This window comes from Microtus pennsylvanicus, chromosome 14 (assembly GCF_037038515.1).
Source record: "Microtus pennsylvanicus isolate mMicPen1 chromosome 14, mMicPen1.hap1, whole genome shotgun sequence".
In the NCBI taxonomy this organism is placed as follows: Eukaryota; Metazoa; Chordata; class Mammalia; order Rodentia; family Cricetidae; genus Microtus; species Microtus pennsylvanicus.
In genome coordinates this window covers 7,994,453-8,013,298 of record NC_134592.1, presented here as the reverse complement: position 1 = coordinate 8,013,298, position 18,846 = coordinate 7,994,453, and the positions used below count along the sequence as shown (strand labels likewise).

The following is an 18,846-nucleotide window of genomic DNA, read 5'->3' as shown; positions in this document are numbered from 1 at the left end:
CAAGGTCGAATCCAAGGCCTGCCTAGATTGTGTGAGACCTCATTTCCAGAAAAGAAGTATTTTCCAGAAAAGAAGTATTAAGTTCCTTCAGCATTAGTGACTTTCTGTTTAAATGAACTAAGTTTTATACCAGTTACAAGTAGTAAGTGGGGTATAGTGCTTCCTTAACACACCCAAAAGGCTGTTTCTTTGCAAACCTTTCAGGTTGAGAAAACCTGACTTTCTCAGAGTTCTTAGCCCAGTACCAGCATAGGGGGTGGTGCGGCCTCGAAGTCCTGGTCCTTAGCATCAGAGATGAAAAAGGGATAAAGCTAAAGCATTCACATGAGAAAAGAGGGTTCAAGAGGAAAAAAGGTAAAACATAAATCCAGGAACTTGTAACAGCTCAGTTGTTGTGGGATGAAGGGCAGGAATGCCTTCATCTGCTCTGTGGTTGGCAGAAAGTTGAGAGGGAATGACCAAGCTTTATCCCTTTATCCCCTTTCTTATCTTCCCAGTCACCACACTTGACGAAAATGTCTACTCAGGTGAGGGAAGTGCATTCTTACTGCGTTTGAATTTCATTAAGATGCAGTGTGCTCCTAATTTGCACTAGTAATTTGAGACATACTGGTCTGTCCATAGAAGCATGCACATCCAAGTGCTCCTGCCAGTTGACCTTTGCCTGTCAGTGTGGACCAGCACAGAGTGCAGCGCAGCGCAGCACTTCCTGAGTTCTGTGCTTGGATTCTTCACCTGTGTTAACTGTATTAACCGGGAACTCACAGGCCTCAGGAACCTGATTTGAGACTTATTGAAATGTTCCATCTGATAAAACACGTATGTTGTGTTTGTAGATAACCTTCTAGATAGAAGGCAGTCACAACTTTCCTATTAATAGCAATTAATAATCAAATGTCTTTATAGAGACAAAAAGGGAGCACACACTGTTCTGGAAGTGATCCATAACTCTGGCTAACCTGAACTCACTCTGTAGACCAGGCTGACTGAAACTTGTGATCTTTCTGTCTCTGCCTCCCTGGTGCTGAGATCACAGGTGTATGCCATCAAGTTTGGCCTTTTGCAAAAAGATTATTTGATGGCAGTTTGTCAAACATTATACCATTCTGTAAGTGGGATTTGAGCGTATTCAGACTTTGATGTCTGTAGTTATTTCCCAGGAATTTATATAACAAGACTGCCTGACTGCGGATGGCTTCCATCTCGCCAAAGCCGCAGGACTGTCCAGGTTCTTCCTGTCTGAAGATTATGTCATTGGGCGTGTCTTCCTGAGCCAGCCTGAGCCACTTTCTGCAGCACTGCAGTGCTCCTAGTGTTGTTCTGTAACGTTGGCTACAGAGCCCTGACACATTGCTTGGAGTGGGCCATGGAGCCGATTTGATTAAGAAGAAGTACAGGCCACAGGTTGAGACCTGGCATCTGCCCGCTTCTCTTCCGTAACTGTATTTCTGTGAATGGTGGTGACCATCGGGAGAAATGCTCCATAGTTTTCAGTTGTACCAAGGGTTTCGTTTAGTTGTTACAGAGTGTTCTTTATTGTCTTTATTGTCTGTGTGTTAGTTGACAGTTACTTGGTGATACATTTCATTTATCTATCTATTATTTATTTATGGTTTTTTGAGGCAGAATTTCTTTGTATAGTCTTGACTGCCTGGAACTAGCTCTATAGACCAGACTAGCCTCGAACTCACAGAGATTCACCTGCATCTGCTTCCTAAATGGTGGAATTACTTTAGAAAACTAAAGGGAACAGTATTTCTTTCTTTTTTCTTTCTCTTCTTTTTGATTTTGTTTTGGGAGACACAGTTTCTCTGTGTAGCCCTGGCTGTCCTGGAACTTGCTCTGTAGACCAGACTGGCCTAGAACTCACAGAGGTTCACCTGTCTCTGCCTCCTGAGTACTAGCATTAAAGGCATTCGCCACCAGGCTTGACAAGAAAATAGTTCATAATTCCACGGCCTTGCCAGTGTGTTTTTATGTGCTTTGTCTTACACTTGAATTTTAGCGATTGCAGGCATAGCTATGGCTACTTTCAGGCAGCAGGGTTATCTTGTAATGTAGCCTAATTTGAGTGATTGGAAAACCAGTTTGTTTATAAAGGGTTTTTGGACAGTTTTTAGAAAGTTAAAAAAAATAGCCAGGCGGTGGTGGCGCACGCCTTTAATCCCAGCACTTGGGAGGCAGAGGCAGGCGGATCTCTGTGAGTTCGAGACCAACCTGGTCTACATGAGCTAGTTCCAGGACAGGCTCCAAAACCACAGAGAAACCCTGTCTCAAACCAAAAAAAAAAAAAATTAAGCCGCTCCTTTGATATTCTACAGTTACTCATTTGAGCAAGCCCATGGGAGGGCCTGCCCAGGAGGAGCATGCTGGATCTCTTGGACAACTGGGTGCTTCTGAGGGAACCATACAGCCGACAGATGCAAACATTCTGCACCTACAGGGGGTGCTTTTCAGCATTCACACAGCACACAGTAGACAATCTCTTTCCTCTGCTGAGATGCAGAATACCAACACAGTCAAGAGCAGGGACTCCAGTGCCATAGAGAAGTGGCAGGTAGTATCTGAGGTAGTCACTGTCTTGTGTTCTCAGTGTGCCTGAGGCCTTCAGAGTACTGTCAGAAGATGCCAACGCTCACATAATGACAGTCATTACTTTTAAAAACAAGAGGTAGTACTAGGTATACTAGAATGTTCTGCCACCCACTTCTTCCCCCTCTTCCTAAAATTATATCAACAACAGTTGTTTGGAAGAAATGTCTTCTGGATAAGATACACTACATATCATGGTTTTTAGTGTGGATTTTATTTTTAAAGTTAGCTTACAAAGAGGTGATTTTGATTACAGCATTTGCACACATAGGTGTCATTTTACTCTATTTATTATTCAGCCCCATTCCCCTCTGCTCTCTCCCATCCTACCTGATCCCCTCTTTCCCCCTAATGTTCCCACTTCTGTTTTCATCTGTGTTTTACTCCCTCCCCCTTAAGATTGCTTCCTCACCTCTCATGGTCCCCTTCCTACCCCCCAACCCCACTCCACTTAAATCCAAAGCCTACAGGAGAGAAGACCTGTGGTCTTTGAGTCCGCTGATCATGAACTTACTCACTTAACTGCAGTGATCTTCAGCTCCACCCATTTCATGCGAACATCAAAATTTAGAATTTTGCTTTGTCTCATCTTCAACTAACAAAGCAGATAGCATTTGCTCAGGCTCTGTATTTTATACCCGAGTTCCTAAAGAAGCCTTGTAGACCCCCAGTTCAGTGTCCTTTGCCCTTCTCTGCTCATGAATGTGAAGTTCACACACTCAGCCTCTGCATCTTCTGTTAGGTTTATTGCCCTTTCGCCTACCTGGTGGCTTAAAATAAAGGCAAGACTGGTGTGGTGGCTCATGCCTTTAATCTTAGCAAAAGCCAGCCAGGGTTATACAGTGAAACACTGTCTCAAAAAAAAAAAAAATGAGGTGATATAAAAAAGGAAATGTATAAATAGTCCTGTTAAATCCGTAAATTGTATGTAGATTTTGCTAATACTGGTGTTTCACACTGTGAATCAGTGTGGAGATAATTCAACTAGAATGCTCACATGCATCAAAGGCTATTACTTGATAGAGAAGCTTGTATTGTCTTATTACTTTATTATAATATTCTTTTATTTTGAGATAGTTTCACTAGGTAGACTGGACTGGCTTTGAACTCACTGATACTCATCTGCCTCCTGGGTGCTAGGATTAAAGAAAGGCCTGTGCCACTACACCCAGATTACTCTTATAAGTTCTTTCTATAACTTTCATTTTTAGTTTAGATGTCTGACTCACATGCCTCTTGAGCCTGTCATATAGCCAAGTTCCAATAAGCTTTGTGTGGGACCTGTGTGCTTTGTGGGCCACAAGATCTTTGCCTCCCATTAGCTTCAGTGGAAGAGGCGGGTTCTATCTGGAGCCCACAGCAGACTGACAGGTGCTTGGCAGGGCAAAGGAAAAGCTGGATGACTGCCTTTGGGGTCATTTCTTGTCAGCAGTCTTCCAGCAGTCTTCCAGCAGTCTTCACCCGTGGCCTTGGCCTGCATGTGCTGGTGAATAGCTTGTATGGAATTGTGGTCTCTGTATCCTCATGGTGATTCTGCCTGAGTGTCTTGGGGACCATTTACTTACACTCTGTACCTAGACAACAGGGCTAATAGTTCTGCCAGCCTAGGGCTGACTGTATGACATAGAAATGCTTGTCATGTCATATACTACGACCTGTATACTTGGAAAGGAAAGAGATTTGTACATTTGGGACACAGAAGGTGAGTGTATGGGCCAGGACAGTGAGAATTCGGCAAAACCACTGGCACTGCCCACGGGCATGTCTAGCCTGGGACTGCATTTGTGTCCTCTTGTTAGTCCTTCCAACAATCCATGCCCTAGTATTGCCCGGAAGATACAGAGTCGTCAGCCTCCTGTCCCCAAGATCACACAGCAAACAAACGCCCAACTTCGGGGTCAGGAAAAACAGGTAGTATCAACACCCTGGGTCTTGAGAGGTGAGGTGGGGTGGGTGGGGTGAGGGCCAGTCTGTAGACTTGATAGGTAAGAAGTTAGAAATGCCAATGTGAATTTGATATTATTATTATTATTCCTTGTAGAGGATGTTGGGGATGAAGGAGAAGAGGAGAAAGAATTCATTTCCTATAACATCAACATAGACATTCATTACGGGGTCAAGTCCAACAGGTAAGTCGTGTGAGTATGCCATTCTGTCAGTGAGACACGCAGGATTTCTAGGTCTGTGGGTCTGAAGCCCTCCAGCTTTACTAGTCGTACATGGTGTTGGTTATGCTTGAGCTGTCGTGTACTCACGAGGAGCTTCAGGCTTCAGTCAGATTGTAATCATTGGTCTGATAATAAATAATCTCAGCTTTTATCTTATTTTCATCATTATAACTGAATAGTAAACATTCTTGTGTACAGGCCTGATTCTTTTTAGGATAAATCCTTCAAAGAAGTCTTTCTAATTCACAGAAATGACATCATTAAAATTTTAATGCATGCTGCCTTCCAGAAAATTTGTATCAACTCATAATTCCAGTAGAAACTTTCAGATTTGCATATATGAATACTGTCATTATTCTGCATCGGGAGTCAAGACTTCTTACGCAGTTTCAAGGCACAGGGGAGTTGCTGAGTGCAGTGGTACACACTGTGCCCAGCATTTAGAAGACTGAAGCAGGAGGATCTAGTGTTTGGGCTCAGCCTCGTCTGCACAAGAGTTGTGCACAGTTGGACTGGGGTAGGGCTCCCAGATAGGAGTTGCATTTGCCATGCGTGGGTTGGGGAAGCACAGTGACCTGCACTGCAAGAATACATATATTAATTTTTCCTTCAGTTTTCCATCTTTTGTAGTACTGAAAGCACTCTACCATGGGGGGAGGGGGCTGTCACAATACAACCCACAGGAGTCTTTGCTCTGTTTCCACCATGTGGATTCCAGGGTTGGGGGATTGAGCTCAGCTTATTAGGCTTGGCGTCAGGTGCCCTTAACCACTGAACCATGTCATCGGCCCATGTGATATATTAGGGAAATAGGAAATCTAGTTGAAGTGGCATCTGGAGGTGGGGAAGAGAATGAAAAAATTAAGGCGTGATATTGGGAGAAGTGGCCAGTTAGCTGGTACGTGGTTTTTATTTCTGAGCTGACATGATAGTTAATAGGTCTTTGGTGCACAGTGGTGCAGGTACAGTTAGTAACAATTAACACTAGTGCAGATATGATTGATGACAGTTAACACGAGCGCAGGTTCGATTGATGCACAGCTTGCAGTAGCTTGAGGAGTTGGTTTTAAGCCAGAACTGTGAATTCTGCCAGCCCAGTTGTTACCTTTGCCTGCTGTCATGGAACATACTATAACCATGTTCTGATACAGGATACAGTCATTCTCCCACAGTGGGAAAGGAACACGGTCACAACTAGAAAAGCAGCTATTGGTTAGTTTGAGACAGGGTCTCACTGTATATTCCTGGCTGGCCTGAAACTCAGAGAGATAATACCCCTACCTCTGCCTTCTGAGTGCTGAGATTAAAGGTGTGCGCCACCACACCTACCTAGCTCAGTCTGTTTTTAATATAATTTTAAGTTAAACATTCATTCAAATAAAAACTATAATTGTTAAAACTAATTAAGAATGGGGCTTCCCTGTTCTGATTTTTTTTTTGTTTTGTTTTTTGGGTTTTTTTGCCTTGTAGCTTGGCATTCATCAAGCGAACCCCTGTGATCGATGCAGATAAACCAGTGTCCTCCCAGCTCCGAGTCCTCACGCTCAGTGAAGACTCGCCATATGAAACACTACATTCCTTCATCAGCAATGCAGTGGCTCCTTTTTTTAAGTCCTACATCAGAGAATCTGGCAAGGCAGACAGGTAAGCACTGCTTTCTGACTGCGTCTTGGCTCCATCGCATTACAAAGGTGTATCTCATTGGTACTGAACAGACTTAAAGAATGCTCCAGTTCTGAGATACATCATGTGTTTGTAGGGATGGTGATAAAATGGCTCCTTCAGTTGAAAAAAAGATTGCAGAACTTGAGATGGGACTCCTTCACCTGCAGCAGAATATTGAGATCCCAGAGATCAGCTTACCGATTCATCCCATTATCACAAATGTCGCAAAGCAGTGCTATGAGCGTGGAGAGAAGCCCAAAGTCACAGATTTTGGAGATAAAGTTGAAGACCCAACTTTTCTTAACCAGTTACAGTCTGGAGTTAATCGGTGGATCCGAGAAATTCAAAAGGTAAGAGCACATAACTGAAAGCCAGTGTGAAATGAATGGCTTGTCTTCTTGTGATAACATGACGACTGGAGCCCCTCCTGCTTCTAGAGGTATTCATGCAGGGCCAGAGTTCAGGAGAATAGCGGGTATAGTGCGAACTGTGGGAGCGATTAACCCAGCCATCACGCCAAGCTTCAAACCAAACCCTTCAAATGTATAGGGGAGAGATCGACTTGAGACTTACAAGTCAATGTCATCTTATTTTCAAAGGTGACCAAACTCGATCGAGATCCTGCATCAGGAACTGCCTTGCAGGAAATCAGCTTTTGGCTGAACTTGGAACGAGCGCTGTACCGTATCCAGGAGAAGCGGGAGAGCCCAGAGGTCCTCCTGACTCTAGACATCTTGAAGCATGGCAAACGTTTCCATGCCACTGTCAGTTTTGACACCGACACAGGTAAAATCCAAAACTGATCATCTGATAGGCAAGTTGTTGCTCTTGCTTCTTAATGTCTTTGATGATTTAGATGAGAATTAGTAGATGCACTTGGGGATCAACGAGGCCCAGCCTTGCATGTATCAGTGGGACATGCTCTAACACTGCTAGTCTAACTCGTAACCCTTTTTCTCTCTGGCATCTTGCCTCATCCTTCCCTTCGTTCTATGGGATGAAATTTTAGGGCTCCCCTCCCTACCTGCACATTCCTTTCCCTTTCGTGGCTTTTAAGAAACTAAGACAGTTTCTAGGCCTGAGGATAGTGAACCCTGGGACTTGGCTTGTGTTTCTCCCTGTGTGGTTGCTCAGTAGTCAGATGGTCATTGCCTTGTTCCGCAGTCTGTTACCTTCTCTGCCTTCCTTCTCCTAAATGGTCAGTAAGCGCAGAGCTGGGCATGGAACACACACTTTTCATCTCAGCAGCTCCTCTCCCCTACCCCCAGTGCTGAGACTTGAACCCAGTGTTTCTTAGATACTTGGTAAATGCTCTTCCACTGAGCTATCCCCCAGCCTAATCAGAGAACTTTGGAGTTAGAGGTAGGATTCTAAAGTCAAGGCCAGCCTGGTCTATATAGCAAGACCCTTTCAAAAATAACTAAGGGATAGGAATGTAGCTCAGTGGTAGAGAGCTTGCCTAGCAAACATTAAGTGTTGGGTTCAGTCCCAAATTCTGTAGTAGGTTAACTATTAGTTTTTAGTAGGACCCTGGGAGTGAAGTTGCATTGACATGTACTGAACCCAGAAATGTTTGGCCAGATAACCATCTGTGAAGCATTTCTCTAAGCTTCATAGCCACAAAAATCAAGTAATTAAGACCCATTTATTTCCTCACCACAAAGTATGGTGCTCAACATTTTAAGTGGAGCCCCTCAGGGTACCATGACTGCCTTACAAATGTTGACTGACATTCCTCAGCACTCTTGTGCACTCCCGCTTTCTCTTTTCCTTATTCTTCCTTTTTGTTTTGTTTTGTTTTGTTTTTTGAGATGGGCTTTCATGTCATGTAGCCCAGACTGGCCTCAAACTTGCTATATAGCCAAGGATGACGTTGAAATCCTGACCATCCTGTCTGCGTCTCCCCGGTACCGGGGTAACAAGTGTATACCACCACATCTTGCTTTGAATCTTCCCTAATACTTTTTTAAAATCTTATGTCAGAGGAAGAGGTAGATCAAAAGCCAGTTTTTCCTGATAGTTCCATGTTCATAATGATACATTTAAATTCAGCCATGAGTGAGTGTTCTTAAGGCTGACATTGAAGTTTCTCTAAACTTAATTATTACAGTAAAATGTGTAGATAATACTAAAGTTAAGTCGTGCAGTTGCCTCTAGTAGTTCAGCGCTGGCTACCATTCATTTTTAACGTGTGCAAGTGTTGTGCATGTGTGTGTGCACGCGTGTGTGCATGCAGCATGTGTGTACATAGTGCCCACCAAGGCCAGAAGAGGATATTGGGTTCTCTAGAACTGAAAACTTACAATGGCTGTGAGCTCCTGTGTGGGTGCTGGGAACCAAACCCAGGTCCTTTACCAGAGCAGCCAGTGCTCTTAACTACTATGCTGTCTATCAACCCATCTCTGCTCTTAAGAAAAGCAAAACTGAGCTGGGCGGTGGTGGCGCACGCCTTTAATCCCAGCACTCGGGAGGTAGAGGCAGGTGGATCTCTGGGAGTTCGAGGCCAGCCTGGTCTACAAGAGCTGGTTCTGGGACAGGCACCAAAGCTACAGAGAAACCCTGTCTCAAAAAACAAAAAACAAAAAAAGAAAAGAAAAGCAAAACTGAGGCCACCATAGGGCTGTTACTGTTTTCTTTTTCAAATATCATAAATGTTTTTTTTGTAACATTTGTAACATCAAAATGCATTCCATAGTTAAGACATAGTTTACTTGACTTTATTACTTTCCACGAAAGCCATTAACCCTTTCCTTCAATCTGATCTAGGTCTCAAGCAGGCATTGGAAACAGTGAATGACTACAATCCTCTGATGAAAGACTTCCCTCTGAATGACTTGCTGTCTGCCACTGAGCTGGACAAAATAAGACAGGCTCTTGTTGCAATTTTCACACATCTGAGAAAGATCCGAAACACAAAATACCCCATTCAGCGGGCTCTGCGCCTTGTGGAGGCAATTTCCAGGGACTTGAGTTCTCAGCTGCTCAAAGTCTTGGGCACTAGGAAGTTGATGCATGTAGCTTATGAGGAATTTGAAAAAGTAAGTCTTAGTTCTTAGAGAACCACCTTGAACCAGTGAGCTAATGTGATGTAACGACAAGCCCATCCCCCACGTTTCACATAGGTCATGGTGGCTTGCTTCGAAGTCTTCCAGACGTGGGATGATGAGTATGAGAAGCTCCAGGTGCTATTGAGAGACATCGTCAAAAGGAAGCGGGAGGAGAACCTGAAGATGGTGTGGCGCATCAACCCTGCTCACAGGAAGCTCCAGGCGCGCCTTGACCAGATGAGGAAGTTCCGCCGCCAGCATGAGCAGCTGAGGGCTGTCATCGTCAGGGTCCTGAGGCCTCAAGTATGCTCCTTGTTTTGATGCCTCTTTAATTCTTGAAAAGAATTAACTGCTTTGTATGTAGTGTTTTTCCTTTAGTTCTACTCTTGTCATCTTTGAGATCTCTTGATGCTGCAGTATATTGTAATAGGTCTCCAAATACATAGTGTGCTCAGCATGGCGTCCAGCTCAGAGGCAGAGTCTCCCACCATGCTCAATCCATTCCTTCTGCCCTTTACCCTGAGAGCCCTAGAACAGACACCCTGGGCTTTAGATTGTACTTTGTGGCTTCTACAGAGTCTTTGCCCATAAATTACATAAAATGATTGCTATCTCTGAGCTTTATTAAAATAATTCAGTGGTTCCTTGTCTCTTTTCTTTGTACATCTTAGTCCTGTATATGTTCTTTCTCCTCTTTGCTTTCCCACTTCTTTCTTACCAACTATTCTTTCCTTTTTGAAAAGATATAGTAAAGACAAAAACGTGCGAGGAGATTTATAGTATGGTCATGATTGAATTGTGATAATAAAGTAATAAAGGTTTAAAAACCCCGCATTGCTGCATGACTCTGCATATGACAGAGTGAACCGCTTTTGCAAGTGTTTTTTTGTTCCAAATCTTTCTTTTAGGTCACAGCAGTTGCACAACAGAACCAGGGAGAGGCCCCCGAACCCCAAGACATGAAAGTTGCTGAGGTCCTCTTTGATGCTGCAGATGCCAATGCTATTGAGGAGGTGAACCTGGCCTATGAGAATGTCAAGGAAGTGGATGGGCTGGATGTTTCCAAAGAAGGTACAGAGGCTTGGGAGGCTGCAATGAAGAGATATGATGAGAGGATTGACCGTGTGGAGACCCGCATCACTGCCCGCCTTCGAGATCAACTTGGCACAGCCAAGAATGCCAATGAGATGTTTAGGATTTTCTCCAGGTTCAATGCACTGTTTGTCCGCCCCCACATCCGAGGGGCCATTCGTGAATACCAGACCCAGCTAATCCAGCGTGTAAAAGATGACATTGAATCTCTTCATGACAAGTTCAAGGTCCAGTACCCACAAAGCCAAGCTTGTAAAATGAGTCATGTCCGTGACTTGCCCCCCGTGTCAGGCTCTATCATCTGGGCTAAACAGATTGACAGACAGCTCACTGCCTACATGAAGCGCGTAGAAGATGTCCTGGGCAAAGGTTGGGAGAACCACGTGGAAGGGCAGAAGCTGAAGCAGGATGGAGACAGCTTTCGTATGAAGCTCAATACCCAGGAAATCTTCGATGACTGGGCAAGGAAGGTTCAGCAGCGCAACCTTGGTGTCTCAGGGCGTATCTTCACCATCGAGAGTGCTCGTGTGCGGGGTCGCACTGGGAATGTGCTCAAACTAAAGGTGAACTTCCTTCCAGAGATCATAACACTGTCCAAAGAAGTCCGAAACCTCAAGTGGCTTGGCTTCCGTGTGCCACTTGCAATTGTGAACAAGGCTCACCAAGCCAACCAACTCTACCCATTTGCCATCTCACTGATTGAAAGTGTCCGCACTTATGAACGTACCTGTGAGAAGGTGGAGGAACGCAACACCATCTCGCTCTTGGTAGCTGGCTTGAAGAAGGAGGTGCAGGCCTTGATTGCAGAAGGCATCGCCTTGGTGTGGGAGTCCTACAAACTCGACCCTTACGTGCAGCGCCTGGCAGAGACGGTGTTCAACTTCCAGGAGAAGGTAACCCTTCAGCATTCATGGGGAATCTAGTCACCAAGTCAGGGAATACTTGTTCTGCCCAGCAGTCTTTAAGAGTGAAGCTAGGGCCACTGGAGCCCAGGGAGGAGAGATTTCCTGGAGCTTTGGGAATACCGGCGAGTAACACTGAGAAGCCTAGATAGAGAAGGACATTGGGGCTGATAGGTGTGTGCCAGTACAGCTAGAGGGAGAGGGCTCCAGAACTGCTGGGGTGCTTGTTCCTTGAGCAGGGCAGAGGGAAAGACACTGATGGTGTTCCTGGCCATCCTTTCCTCTCTGGGCTGTGCAGGGGGAGCAGCATCCTCACTCCAGCAGCTAGGGCTAGCTCTTTACAGACTTCTCTGCTCTCGGTGAGCAGAGTGCTTCACGAGAGGAGCATGAATACAAGTCATAGAGCAAGAGGATGTGTTAATCCTAAATATATCTCCCTCCAGGTGGACGATTTACTGATTATTGAGGAAAAAATAGACCTGGAAGTCCGTTCCTTGGAAACCTGCATGTATGATCACAAGACATTCTCTGAAATCTTGAACAGAGTCCAGAAGGCAGTAGACGACCTAAACCTGCACTCTTACTCCAATCTGCCTATCTGGGTCAACAAGCTGGACATGGAGGTACTACTGGGTTGGCCAGAGCACTTCTCGTCTCTGTGGTCCCTGCGGGTGTGGGCCCTGTTAGGTATGGCCTTTAGTTTGTCTGGAAAGCATTTTCCTTAGATATTTATTTAACTGGTCTTGTTCCTCCAGAATCCTCAACTAATGCCACAGGAGAATGCTATGGGCCCTGTCCCCTGTGATTCTCAGCTGGGAGCAGGGAGTTGGGGCATAGAGGGGAGTTCCTCCTTTTTTGCTGGAGACTTACCAGGTTCCTGTTGGCCTTTCCCTCCTGGTCATACAATTTAGTTGTTTAGTTTTATGGGGTTTTTTTTTTCTTTTTCATTTTTTGGTGGCAATGGTGGTGATGCTGGGGATGGGTTTCCAGTGCCTTGCTCACCATTGATCCGTCCCACAGTCCCTAGCCCTCCAGACTTCCTTTTCTGATGACTGCCCTCTCTACACCAAATTCCTAAAGCTGTAGGAGCGTGAGACCAGGACTGACTGGCTTTTCTTACTGCTGCATTTGGAGAGGACAAGTGGCTAGAGAGGCCATAGCAGAAGTCATAGATTTGAATATGGCTGGTTCTCTTCCTTAAATTTAAAATGGTTTCCACAAGTCAGGCACACATCTTTAATCCCAGCACTCTGGCAGAGGCAAGCAGATCTCTGTGAGTTCGAGACCAGTCTGGTCTACAGAGTGAGTTCAGAACAGCCAGAGATACACAGAGAAACCCTGTCTCAAAAAACAAAAACAAACAAGCAAAATAAAATGGTTTCCACATAGAGGATAACAGTAGGAAGGAAAGTTAAAGGCCCACAAATATTGTGGATAGCCCTCGGCCCTTACATTCCTGCAGTGTTATATGGCCTAGGGCATGCTGGTGGCAAAGTCATTCAGAGGTCCTGTCAGTCATACAGGAGTTTGCTCATTCTGGACAGAGAAGGCATTCTTCTCCTCTGTGATCTCCAAACCACAGTGTTTATAGTTTCACCTCCAAGCCCCACAAAACAGCCCTTAAAGTGAGTTTTCCATCATAAGTAACAGCCATCTGCAGCATGGCATTAAGTCTCCTTGTCACTTAGGAGCTGGGGAGACTTGCCCACAAGTCCCAAAGGTGGAGAAGGTAGCCAAGATTAGGCTGCAGGTATGACGGAAGTGGAACACCTGCCACTTTCTTATTCTCATTCTGTGTGAGCCGACCTGCAAAAGCAAGCACTCAGTGACCCTGTTTTCCCTGTAGATTGAGAGGATCCTGGGTGTTCGTCTGCAAGCTGGGCTCAGAGCTTGGACCCAGGTTCTTCTTGGACAAGCTGAAGATAAAGCAGAAGTTGACATGGACACAGATGCTCCACAAGTTAGTCACAAGCCTGGTGGAGAGCCAAAGATCAAAGTGAGTATCTCCTGAGCACTCAGCTGGGTATCAGCAAAACAGTTCCTCCCCTCTTGGGAAGTACCTCTAGAAGCTGAGACACGAGGATCATAAGTTTGAGGTCGGCCTGGGCTATAGTGAGACCAAGTCTCAAAAAAAAGTACCTGTGAGAGCAAGGTCGGGGGATGTAGCTCAGTGTTAAGGCACTTGCTTAGAATGTGGGAGGCCTAGATTGAATCCCTGGCACCAGGACTATGAAGAAGTCTCCTTATGGTTGAAAGGCCGGACAGACACCATTTAGCCAGTTGATGAACGTTAGCATCACCAGCGATGTGGTGCTTGATCTGAGAGAAGCCATGGGTACTTTCTTAAACTACAAGCTTTATCTTTTTTCTTTTTTATAATTTTTTAAAACATTTTATTAAATGTTTATGTGTGTGTGTGCGCGCACGCACGCGCATGCTTGCCATGTGCTTGAAGAGGTCAGAAGAGGCTGTCAGATTGCTTGGAGCTGGAATTACAGGCAGCTCATAGCTGCCTGATGTGGGTGCTGAGACTGAACTCAGGTCCTCTAATAGACAGTGTGTGGGCTTAACTGCTTGTGCCATCTCTCCTGGCCCTTTTTTTTCCCCCTTGAGACAGGGTCTCTCTGGACCTTATCATTGAAACTCATTCTGTAGCCTATGGGTAGTCTGAACTCAGAGATCTGCCTGCCTCTTCCTCCTGAGTGCTGGAATTAAAGATGTGCACCACTATATCCCCTCTTTCTTCTTTAACTCTTAATTTTTTAGAACTTTTTTAGTATTGTATTTATTTGTTCCTAAAGCATACTATGGGTAAATTTTTTTGTTTTGTTTTTGTTTTTTTCGAGACAGGGTTTCTCTGTAGTTTTGGAGCCTGTCCTGGAACTAGCTCTTGTAGACCAGGCTGGCCACGAACTCACAGATCCGCCTGCCTCTGTCTCCCAAGTGCTGGGATTAAAGGTGTGTGCCACCATCGCCTGGCCTATGGGTAAATTTTTTAGATTACATTTATTTACTGGGCGGAGGAGGATGGTACCATGACGTGCTTGTGGAAGTCAGAGGACGCCTCTTGGGAGTTAGTTCTCTCCTTCCATGTGGGTCCTAGGGGTCAAACTCAGCTGTCAGGGCTTAGCACCAGTCAGCTTTCTCAGCTGAGCTGTGTCATCGGCCCATAAGCCTGCTTTTTAAAATATTATATCCCAATGAAACATTAAGGGTGTCTTAGGTAATAAATTCATTACCCAGTAGAGATAAAGTTGGAATTCTGGATTAGCCTGAAGCGCTGACTTGCTACTAGTAGCATAGACGGGAGATCAGATGAGTCCCCATATGGCTGGCAACAGGGCCCGCATTCACCTTGCTTCAGTAATACTTGGTTTTCAGGCCACAAGGTCATTTTATTGAGCATGTGGGTTTCTACGAGTACCTATTGTGTTTTCCAGCCCAGGTAACAGGGCACCTGGAGCAGATGAGACAGTACCTGCCCCCAGCCTCGTGTGATCTTAGGGAGACAAATATGAACTAGCCCAGGAGTGCGACTGAAAAAAGAAGTGACAGACTTTGTGGTTCTAACTGAAAATGTCATGATTTAGAAAAAGGTCGTTAAGAATCAAAACAGTTTTATTGAAACATGTTACTGAGTAAAAACAAAACTTTTTTTTTTTAACAGAACATTGTTCATGAGCTAAGAATAACAAATCAGGTAATCTATTTGAATCCACCCATTGAAGAGTGCAGGTACAAGCTATACCAGGAGATGTTCGCCTGGAAGATGGTTGTGCTGTCCCTGCCCAGGATCCAGAGTCAGAGGTACCAGGTAAACATGCCCTCTGACTAGGTCTCAGCTGGTTCCATGTCCTAAGGGAAAGCTTGGTGTTTGCAGCCTCCTTCCTCATCTCCTCAAAGTCTCCTCCGTGAGCGCCTTTGGTTTTTTCAAACAGCATCTCTATGTAGCCCTGGTGTAGTAATAAGGAGCGGCGGGGCTGCGTCCCCAACACCCCAGCCGCCTGCTCAGCTAGCTTATGCCCCGAAATAATTACACAGACACTGTATTCATTTAAACACTGCTTGGCTCATTTCTACCTAGCCTCTTCTAGGCTAACTCTCACACCTGGACTAGCCCATTTCTTATCATCTGTATAGCACCGGTCTTACCGGGAAGATTCTAGCCTAAGTCCATCATGGGTCGGAGCTTCATAGCGTGCATCTTCCCTGGAGCGGGGAATATGGCATCTCTCTCTGAGGCGTCTGCTCTGGAGAGGAGAGCTGTCAAGTCTGAGCTCACTTCCTCTTCCTCCCAGCGTTCTGTTCTGTTTACTCCTCCCACCTATCTCCTAACCAATGAGATGGGCCAAGGCAGTTCCTTTATTAGCCAATGACCTTCCTCCATCACCCTGGCTCTTTGGGAACTCAGTATATAGACCATGTTGGCCTTAAGCTCAGAGATTCTTCTGCCTCTGCCTTCTGAGCACTGGTATTAAAGGCACCTGTCACTGAGCCTGGTCCATGAACTTCTTTTGTAATCCCAGTCCTACTGTTGTTCCCTCCCTACTCCATTGTTATTTGGTTTGGTTTTGGATATAGGGTTTCACTGTATAGTCCCAGCTGACCACCACCCTCAGCCTCCTGGATACAGGGATGGCCACAGCCAGCTCCTACTCTTAGAGAGATTTTCAAGCCTATGAAGTAGGAGCCATGAGCTCCTGACGGAAGCCTTATTTGTCAGCATGTAGCTGTTCTCAGTTCATTGGTGGATCTCCACTGACAACCTAAAGCAAATCCTAGATTACAGTCTTCCTGGTATACTTCCAGGGCCAAAAGAAAACCCAAAAGACCAGTTAGTCCAAATTCTAGCCAATGTTACTTCTAAGTAGGACCAGTGGTTTTCAAGTGAAAAGATTCCACAGCTCTGCCATGCAGACTGTTCTAGAACTTAGTAATTATACTAGAAACACACCCTTTAAAGTTAAATAAATACATTTATTTATTATTTTTATCTGCATTGTTTTTCCCCCCTGGGTTTTTTATTTGTTTTTTTTTTTTTTTTTTTGGTTTTTTTTTTTTTTTTTTTTTTTTGTCTGCCTGTATATCTGTGTGAGGGTGTCCGGAATCCCTGGAACTGGAGTTACAGACAGTTGTGAGCTGCCATGTGGGTGTTAGGAATTGAACCTGGGTCCTCTGGAAGAGTAGCCAGTGTTCAGAACCACTGGGCCATCTCCCCAGCCCAAAATGCACCTTTCGCCCCCCTGACTTTGAGCATAAATGTTACTCCTCTAGGGTGTGAATTACATTTATCTATTTTGGTTATGTTTGTGCATACACACACTCTTTTTCACATGTCACAGTGAGAAGGTGGAGGTCAGAGAACAACGTGCAGGGCAGGTATCTGTTTTCACCTTGTAGGTTCATTCTGGGAATTGGGCTCAAGATGTCAGACTTGGTGGCAAGTGTCTTGTGATCCATCCCCCCGTCCTTGTAGTATGTTTTGCCCAGCTAATCAAAACCACGCAATGATGTGAATTTTGTTTTCTGTCCCCGGCATCTACTTATTGTTTTGGATCCTCCTTGTCCTGTTCTGTGTTTAAGGCTTTGCATTGTCTTGCTCTTTCCACACTGAGCAAATGAAAGCTAGCCTATTCCTGGACATTACTACTCAGATACTTGTGCACCTTCAACCAGCTCTGCTGTGACACAGTCATCTCCATGTTTGTGCATGCGACCCGACCCTTGCTGGGAATCCAGACCATCTCCAGTTGCTGCTCTCCATCTCTGTTCTGTCCTGTGGTCAGACTTAGTGCCCTTCTTACTGTACTTCTTCCTCTCTCATCCTTCTTTCCACGAAGTCCAGCAAACGTGTCAGCCATAACATCTGTCATTACTCTCTGTAAAGTTCATCTTGGTCTGTTTCACCACAGTCACTGTTCCCATGCAGTCCATGGTGCCACTGTCTGTGGCTGCTAATGTTCCTTCTGCCTTTCTCTCTGCCTCTATCATCTAAAATCAGTCTCCATTGATGGAGTAACCCTACCTTTGTTCCTCTGTGACTTCTCTCACAGCCTGCCATCTCTCTTGCAGGAAAGCTGCAGTTCTGGTGTTTGTTGGGGCCCATAGTACCTTTTTGCCTTTCTGACCTTAATTTCTGCTTCCCCTCCTGGCTCTGCTCAGGCCTCACTACACTCTTGCTGGCCCTCATCTGGACAGACTGACTCTGGCACTGGGCACTCTGCTCACAGTCCCTGATAGCAAATATCCCTTCCCCTCTTTCTAATCTCTGTTCACATATCACCTTCTGATAAAGCCTTCCCTGGTTCTCTATTGAAGGCACAACCAGAAGCCACACGCATGAAGCTCAGTGGTAGAGTGCTTGCCTAGCATGCTCAAGACCCCTCAGTTACTATAAAAAAATAAAATATGACCATTCCCTGTCCCAGCCCTGTATTCCCTACCTCTTCTCTACTCGTTCTGCACGGACTTGCTTCCCATATGACAATCTGTACGTGTGTGTTCTTTTCTCTCCTCCTGTAGAACGTGACTTCATGTGAATGGGAGTTTCTGTTTATTGTACTTAGATGTAGGAGATGCTCAGGCAGTTCAGGTGAACCAAGAGCTCCTGCATTCTTTAATCTTGTGCCATTAGTGACTCCATGTTTTCCAGTTTGTGGTTATTTTTATGTTCCCTTTATTGATTTAATGAGTTAAATATTTAACAAGGCTTCATGTTACTTGTGGCTGGAGAAAGTGAATATTGTCTCTAATGCCTTTTGATGGTGACTTTTTTGAGTCATTTTTAGTAAATAAAAAGTGACTGAGACTGGCTTTGTGTACACTGTTTAAGATTCGCGTCTGACGCTTGTTGTTCAGGTGGGCGTGCATTATGAATTGACCGAGGAGGAGAAGTTCTATCGGAATGCATTGACACGCATGCCCGATGGCCCCGTCGCCCTGGAAGAGTCATACTCTGCAGTCATGGGCATTGTGAATGAAGTTGAGCAGTATGTGAAGGTAAGATGCTCTTAATCCCACCCAAATGCAATGGCTACTCTATTCTGGACTTGCAAGAGTATGAGAAAAGGGCTGGGTTGTAGCTCAGAGGGCCTGGGTTCAATCCCCAGCACCATCAAAAAAGGACGAAAGAAAGAAAAAAGTACTGGGAGGGTAATATGGCCCAATGGGCAATATGTGCTTTATTTACTTATTATCTATCTTCTACATGTTTATTTATTTTGAGACAGAGTCTTATTCTTTATTCTAGCCCTGGCTGTTATTTGCTTTGTAGACCAGGCTAACCTAAACCCTAAACTCCTGAGAGTTTGGAGTACACATGTGTGTCCCTTCACCTGGCTGAGTCCTGCTATGTAGCTTGGGCTGATCTGGAAGTAGCTC

At 45.0% G+C, this 18,846-nt stretch overlaps 1 protein-coding gene across 1 annotated transcript in view; it reads left to right on the top strand.

The window, feature by feature from the left end:
• Nucleotides 1–18,846, top strand: part of Dync1h1 (dynein cytoplasmic 1 heavy chain 1) — a 66,498-nt gene that overhangs the window by 5,796 nt on the left and 41,856 nt on the right. The window contains exons 2-12 of the mRNA XM_075948504.1: nucleotides 4,634–4,721; nucleotides 6,231–6,404; nucleotides 6,520–6,775; nucleotides 7,025–7,211; nucleotides 9,192–9,463; nucleotides 9,548–9,775; nucleotides 10,381–11,457; nucleotides 11,910–12,089; nucleotides 13,313–13,462; nucleotides 15,134–15,280; nucleotides 18,325–18,465. Of these exons, the coding sequence (XP_075804619.1) occupies nucleotides 4,634–4,721; nucleotides 6,231–6,404; nucleotides 6,520–6,775; nucleotides 7,025–7,211; nucleotides 9,192–9,463; nucleotides 9,548–9,775; nucleotides 10,381–11,457; nucleotides 11,910–12,089; nucleotides 13,313–13,462; nucleotides 15,134–15,280; nucleotides 18,325–18,465 (2,900 nt within the window). The remainder of the gene's footprint in view (nucleotides 1–4,633; nucleotides 4,722–6,230; nucleotides 6,405–6,519; nucleotides 6,776–7,024; nucleotides 7,212–9,191; nucleotides 9,464–9,547; nucleotides 9,776–10,380; nucleotides 11,458–11,909; nucleotides 12,090–13,312; nucleotides 13,463–15,133; nucleotides 15,281–18,324; nucleotides 18,466–18,846) is intronic.